Source organism: Anthonomus grandis, chromosome 4 (assembly GCF_022605725.1).
Source record: "Anthonomus grandis grandis chromosome 4, icAntGran1.3, whole genome shotgun sequence".
Lineage (NCBI taxonomy): Eukaryota > Metazoa > Arthropoda > Insecta > Coleoptera > Curculionidae > Anthonomus > Anthonomus grandis.
In genome coordinates, this window is record NC_065549.1 from 26,462,550 (window position 1) to 26,470,672 (window position 8,123).

At 36.2% G+C, this 8,123-nt stretch overlaps 1 protein-coding gene across 1 annotated transcript; it reads left to right on the forward strand.

Moving 5' to 3' along the window:
• Positions 1 to 4,905: 4,905 nt before the first annotated feature.
• LOC126735665 (uncharacterized) lies at positions 4,906 to 7,378 on the forward strand. Its single transcript, XM_050439734.1, has 2 exons — positions 4,906 to 5,158; positions 6,846 to 7,378. Exons 1-2 carry the CDS (start codon positions 4,906 to 4,908, stop codon positions 7,376 to 7,378), a joined length of 786 nt encoding a protein of 261 aa, XP_050295691.1.
• The last annotated feature ends 745 nt before the right edge of the window (positions 7,379 to 8,123 follow it).

Here is an 8,123-nt window from a genome sequence, read left to right on the forward strand (position 1 = left end):
ATAGTAATTCATTCATTTACTTACCTTCAATGTTAAGAGTAGGTATTGCTGCTCTTTTGAGTCCTCTCTTACTGGTTGCCACTTTGCAGTACTCTTTCAAGTGACAATCGCAAATATAAAAACGATTATAGATTTGTTTCAAGGATAAACAATGATAATTAGGAGTGGATTAATATTCCATAAATCCATACATTGTATATTTCTGGGTCATTTTTTGGAAATCTATGCCTCTTACCATCCTGATTCAGACACCAAGCTACACAACATTTTTTTGGATGTGACTGTGGAGCAGTAGAAAACATGATTATTTATAGAGAAACTAAAATTTTAAAATCTTAATATTAAAATAAAAGAGAGTATATAGAATTTTACCTGAAAACTAGGTCTTTATTAAACAAATAATAATAGTTTTGTAAATTGCAACCCTAATCTGGAAATTTACCACAGGTTACAGCACTACAATCTATTCTATAATGTCCTGTTAGTTTGTTTTTTTAATAATAAAACACAACACAAATTGTCACAACAGTATATAATAAGAAACTAATCACTATTCACATAAAAAGAAAATCTATTATGGGGATAAATATCATAAACTCGCACAAAAATATGAATTCTAAATGTTTTCTGTAATTCCCAGCCAACTACCAGGAAACGAAAAGTAAGCACACTTTTTTGCATATAGTGCTGCCATCTGTCAGTCAAAATAGAAAACAGAAAATAAAATGGGAGAGTGTTACTAGCGCCAAAGTGGACGCGATCCGAACTTTTCCCGTGGTGCAAATCCTCATTTATGTTTTTTTTCTATTTTCCTCTTTGTGTTCTGTGGGCCGGTGAGCCGTCGAGCCGCCCAACTCAATATGATCATAGAATAACCAGACAAATCAAGATCGACACGCGCGACACGCTAGAAAAGAAATTTGGCACCTCAGCAGCTCGCATCGCGAGCGAAATTCCTTGGCCGCCCAACTACCGTCCCAGCTGATCAAGTTGGGTGTCTAAATAGGTGCCATTTACAATGCATTGGAGTATTTTTTTATTTGTCTGGTTATTCTATGATAACAGTAATAGAGTAAGATATGACAATTTTTTTAAAAAACAATACATCAGAAAAATTTTAAAAATAATTTACAGTACATCAAATGAAATTCAAAAATTAAATTGAAGTCAAATCGGACAATGCTATAGGGATTAATTGTTTTATTTTCTTAACGGTTATGTCCAAAACCTAAAGAGGATCATTTGAGTCATCTTGTTTATACGGAAAGAATATAATTTAAAATTGGTATTTAGGTTATTCTAAATACCAATTTTAAATTATATTTGAATAATGGATAACCGTATTAGAGTGAGATATGACTATTTTATTAAAACATAATACATCAAAATATTTTGAAAAATCACTTAGGGTTAAACAAATGATATCTAAAAATTAAATTAAAATTAAATCGGAACAATAGCTAACGCTATTAATTATCGTATTTTCTTTTTTCTGGTTATGTCTAAAACTTAAAAAGGATCATTTGGGTCATCTTGTATAACCTAAATACTAATTTTAAATTATATTCGAATAATAGGTAACCGTAAAAGAGTGAGATATGATTATTTTTTCAAAACACAATACTTCAAAAATCATTTAGGGTTAAACAAATTATATCTAACAATTAAATTAAAATTAAATCGAAACAATAGCTCACGCTATTAGTTATCGTATTTTTTTTATTCTGGTTATGGCCAAAAAACGAGAAAACCTTACGTATTAAACGCACCCGCTTTAATTTCTAATAAAATAAATATTTGGTCCGTCTCGAAAATCACCAGACAGTCTGTTCAGCAATTTATTTATAGAACTTTTGTTTGCGTGTGTATCGACCAATCAGGAGCTGCGATGGTTCCCGTTGTTAAGGTGATGATAGGTCAAAGGGATCGCCGCCGACCGGTCGGTTACTTTACTGACTTTTTTATTATTCATAATCTGTTACTTGTGCAGAAAGACACTCGATCGCGCTCGCTAGATTTTGTCGCGAACGGACTTTTACTTCTGTAACTTTTATTATTTTCTCGCCTTTACAGTGTCGGATCTTAAATTTTGTAATTGATTTTGTTGTAATAAATCAATTTATCCAAGTTAAACCCGGTTTGTTTTGCTTTACTTCGTCGTAAAAAACCTGAAACTTAAACGTATACTTCCCTGAAGTTAAATTCATGATATCGATAAGATATTTTCACCGAGTCGATCGTGAAAAAGAGATCCGCCCCAACATTTTGGTCCATCGGGCCGGATAGATAATCAAACCATTTGATTATTTTAACCTGAATTAGTGCCGATTGATTGGAAATTCGTCGATAGATCTTCACTGTTAAAGGTTAGTCCGTTTTAACTTTCATCTCAACCAAGATTAAGCCACAGCAGCCACCAGAGCCTGTCTTGAAATCTTTGAACCTATATTACTACCCCAATTCTTAACCGCAGACGTTTTTCTTGCCTTAGTTTAAAGGTTTTCATGAGTTTCTTTTTGTTTCACCTACTTTAAAAAATATTTGTTTCAATCATAATTTTAAAATATGATTTGTTTTCCGTACGTGCTTTATAACCCTTTTTTATTTGGGTGGTTTATTTGTACTTTACTCGTTTAAACCTCACATACCTTCGCGCGTATATTATTTTTGATTTATTTGTTGAATAAACACCTACTTATATTATTTTACACTGGTCTTGCATGTTGGTAAGTACCCAAAACCTTTTGCAGGATTTAATTTTAATGCACTTGGATTTAAAACAATAAAATTTCGTACTGTGTTTTATTGTTCTTATCTCGTTGTTGGCTCGTTGTTGTATAAAACCTTTGATAACTAAGTAAAGTTTTTTTGTGGGTTGTTTGTTTGTGGAAAAATTGTAATTTTGTTACCTTTTTAAACGAAAAATAATAGGGAGTGAATAAATAACCGCAGAGGAGAATTTGGCTAAAGCTAAAACTTAAATTCCTCATTAATCGCCGTGGTCATATTAAAGGGACTATCACGCGTTTTCAGGGTTTTTTGAGTTCGTTAACACCAGACACTTTGCATCTTCCAGAAAGTGTAGCGCAAACAAAAACGAGATTAAAGATTCTGGAACCCTCCTATGTTGAATTTCAACATGCTCAGAGAGCCATTGAAGACCTTTGCGCAGTACACAACCTCCCGGACGACGATCAACAAGAAAATTATCGCGCTGAGTTTGAAGAAAAATATTTCAAGGTTATGTCTATGACCCAATTGGCCCTTAAACCTTCTCCCGCAACAATCCCTGATAATCCTCAAGGTTTAGTTCAAAATACTAATATGGATCCGATTGTGTCGAATATGTTTACTACAAAACTTCCCCCAATTGCCATTCCGGAGTTCTCAGGTTCCTACGATACTTGAACTCAGTTTCACGAAACATTCACATCCCTTATTGATGCCAATCCATCCCTATCAAACGTTCAAAAGTTTTACTATTTACAATCAGCTCTTAAGGGTGATGCATCTCATATCATTAGCTCTTTAACCGCAACCAATGAAAATTACACTATTGCCTGGAAATTATTAATCAACCGATGCCAACATTAAAAGACCATTATCCATTCACACATCAAAGCCCTATTTAACTTGCCTCCAATTAAAGAGGAAACCCATTTAAGCTTGCGTAAATTCTTAGACAATTTTCAAAAGCATTTCCGCCTATTACAGAACCTAGGAGAAAACGTGTTGGATTGGAATACGATGCTTATCTACTTACTCGTATCTAAGCTAAATCAAACGACTCGGAGGGAGTGGAAAATATACTCTAAGGATAAAGAAAGACCTTCAACACAAAACTTTATTGATTTTCTCACTGAACGGTGTCACTTGCTCGAATCGATTGATTTCAAGGCTGTTAATAGCAAATTTGAAAATCCCAATAAATCTGTCGCTGCACACAAGACCCATTCGCATGCGACATTCGTAGACTATCCTAATCCTATTTCGAATACTACTTGTTCACTTTGCAATGAGAGCCATTTTGTTTATTCATGTAATTCTTTTATTTTATTGAGCTGCCAATAAGTTCTCGCTACAAAGAAGCAAAGCGTTTAAACCTGTGCACTAATTGTCTTCGCCCCGGTCATTTTACTTCCGTTTGCAAATCTAAATTTACTTGCAAAACATGTCGTCGTAACCATCACTCATTGTTACATCAAGATATCAACCTAACCACTAATCCTTCCACAAGTAATACAGCATTTAAGCCAAGACCGATTACCAGATCAAATATACGTTATAGTTTATCCTGTGCCAATGCAACCGCCAACACATATGTTCTGCTGTCAACCGCCTTAGTCAAAGTATATGATAACCACCGAAACCCTATTTTATGTAAGGCGTTATTGAACAGCGGTTCACAATCCAATTTTGTGTCTAAAACCTTGTTTGAGAAATTAAACCTCGCTTTTAATAAAATAATTATTCCAGTTTGTGGAATCAACCAGGCCACTACCTTTATTAAGAAACGTGTTAATCTGTCTTTAGGCGCCAATCACAATGGCTATAAATTTAGTTATAAATATATATAACTAAATATATTATACTACTATACTATAATACTATACTATATATTATATTATAAATCAGCTCTTGTAATAGACAAAATAACTGAGACTATTCCACCTCAACCTTTAGATATCTCTTAGAAACCTCCCAGGTTCCTATTCCCATTGATATTTGTCTCGCTAATCCAACCTTTTCTGAGCCCTCAGAAATAGACCTTCTAATAGGGGCTAGTTTGTTTTACAGTTTATTAAGCTGTGGACAAATAAGCTTAGGAAAAAATAATCCGATTTATTTTCAATTGTCATTCGTTTTCGACAACATAATTATGTGTTGACTGGTGATATAGCGAAAATGTATCGCCAGGTCTTAATCGAACCCCAGCAACACCTTCAAAGAATTGTCTGGCGCGAAAGCTCAGACACTGAGTTATCTCACTTTCAATTGAATACCATCACGTATGGCAAAGCTAGCGCCTCGTTCTTGGCAACTCGTTGCCTGAAGCAAATATCGCTGGACAAACGTTCTGAATACCCTATTGAAAGTGAAATCATAGAAAAGGACTGTTATGTCGATGACGTCATAACCGGAAGTGCCTCATCAGAAGGTCTTCTAAAAATAAGAAATAATCTCTCAAAAATTTTTAAGGAATACGGTTTTGACTTAAGAAAATTTGCTTCAAATGACCTCTTTTTATTGTCCGATTTAGCAAACGAAAACTCAATTGAATTTTCCATTAACAATTCCCAGAGTTCCAAAACATTAGGAATTGAATTGGAATTCATTATCTGATAAATTAATCTACCATTCAAATGTTAATCCTAATCCAAGTATAGTAACCAATCGTTCTATGCTATCCGATATCTTTTAATTCTTCGATCCCTTGGGATTGCTAGGCCCTATGATAATTCAAGCCAAGTGTCTTTTACAAAACCTATGGTTATTAAAAATCCCCTTTGATGAACCTGTTCCATCTGATATTCGCCAAAAATGGTCAAAATTTGTTAGCAATCTTCACTCGGCTAGCACTATAAAAATTCCACGTCATGCCTTTCTTAAGAATGCCTCTACCTTTCAATTACATGGATTTTCCGACGCATCCATCAATGCTTATGGTGCGTGCATATACATACGATCCCAAGATAGGAGTGATAGTATAGTCAGCAGATTAGTTTGCGCCAAGTCGAGTGTCGCTCCTCTCGAGGCGGTTTCATTGCCGCATCTAGAACTTTGCGGTGCGCTTTTATTAGCCAAACTCATGAAGGAACTTCGTGAAACCTTAGACAATCGACCCGTTGAGTTATTCTATTGGACAGACTCGTCTATCGTCCTTTCCTGGTTATGCTTAGAACCCCGAATTTTAAAGACCTTTGCATGCAGCCGCGTAGCGGAAATACAGCATCTCACAGACACAAATAATTGGTATCATATTCCTTCAGCAAAAAATCCTGCTGATTTAATCTCCAGGGGGATTGATCCTCATGACCTAAAAAATAGTGACTTGTGGTGGCACGGTCCTAGTTTTTTAATTGAATACACTGAGAATTGGCCCACTATCAATCACATTAGCAAATATGCACGTCAACCCAATGACTCAAAACAAATTCCCGAATTCAATCCTAATCGTGTGACATTAACCACAATTATTCCTTCCCAATGTTTGAATGAAATCTTGAATAAATACTCAAGTTTTACTAAATTCATTCGTATTTTATCATATTGTTTTCGCTTTGTATTTAATTGTAAAGCATCCATGGGATTAAGAAAAACTGGCCCTATTCAACGAATTCAACAAGTCAAGCAAATTCAAAGGGAATATTTTGGTGATGAGATCGAACGAAGTAAACGAGGCAAGAATGTCCGAACCTCCAATCGTCTAAGCAAGTTAAGCCCGTTTCTCGATAAGGACGGTATTCTCCGGGTTGGAGGTAGATTAATACACGCCAAAGTTAACTTTGATTACAAACACCCTCTGTTGCTTCCCCATGACTCTGTCTTTACAAGGTTAATAATTCAGTATGTGCATGAGAAAAACCTGCATCCAGGCGTTCATTCTACCTTATCCTTTGTCCGCCAAAGATTTTGGCCCATAAATGGCAAAACCCTTGTAAAGGGTATTATACGAAAATGTATTCGATGCTTTAAAGCAAATCCAAGACACCTTCAACCACAAATGGGGGATCTACCTGCCCAAAGAGTAACGCCTTCTTATCCCTTTTGCTCTACAGGTGTGGATTATGCAGGTCCCTTCATCATTAAAGATTCAAAATTTCGAAATAAAAAATACCTCAAAGGATATTTCTGTATTTTTATTTGCCTGTCCACCAAGGCCGTCCATGTAGAGTTAGCTACAGAACTAACAACTCAGGCTTTTATTGCCGCCTTCAAGCGGTTTGTGGCTCGGCGTGGGGTTTGTGAATCCCTATTTTCTGACAACGGTTCGAATTTTGTGGGAGCCAACAACGAGTTTAACGCAATAAATAATGTTTTACGCGACAGCAAGTTTCAAAGGTTTTTGGAAACAACCAATATGAAGTGGCATTTCATACCATCTCGATCACCTCACTTCGGAGGTGTGTGGGAGGCGGCGGTGAAGTCTTTTAAGCAGCACCTGAAGCGCGTTGTAAACAATAATCCTTTAACTTATGAGGAACTTTATACCCTGGTGGTTCGAATTGAAGCGGTTTTGAATTCGAGGTCGTTGGTTCAAATGTCGAACGATCCACACGATTTTGATAGTCTGACGCCAGGACATTTCTTAATCGGACGCCCTTTGAATGCCCTGCCTGAATCAGATTTAAGGGAAGTTCCTGTAAATCGTTCCTAGGTCGTTATGCTCACATTCAAAGGATGACTAAGCATTTCTGGACTCGGTGGTCTTCTGACCAGCGCTTTAAATGGAAGGTGAAGACTAACATTGCCAATCTGCTTGGTGTTCTAGTGTGAATTAAGGAGGATGGTCTTTTTTCGCAGTGTTGGAGTGTTGGACGAGTCATAGACATTCATCCTGGTAAGGACAATGTAGTGCGCGTGGTGAGCATAAAGACAAAGGGCGGCGTGATTAAACGAAGTGTAGTAAAGGTGTGTCCGCTACCATTAGAGATTTTTTTTTGCAGTGACATTTAATTTATTGAAACTCTCTCGCTTTTCTTAACTCGGTCACTTCAAGGGCGGCGGTATGTTACGAAAAAACCTTACGTAATAAACGCACCCGCTTTAATTTTTAATAAAATAAATATTTGGCCCGTCGCGAAAATCACCAGACAGTCCGTTTGGCAATCTATTTATAAAACTTTTGTTTGCGTGTGTATGGGCCAATTAGGAGCCGCGATGGTTCCCGTTGTTAAGGTGATGATAGGTCAAAGGGATCGCCGCCGACCGGTCGGTTACTTTATGACTTTTTTATTATTCATAACCTACTACTTGTGCAAAAAGACACTCGATCACGCTCGCTAGATTTTGTCGTGAACGGACTTTTACTTCTGTAACTTTTATTATTTTCTCGCCTTTACAGTGTCGGGTCTTAAATTTCGTAATTGATTTTAACCTCATACAGTCCACTTTAATATTTA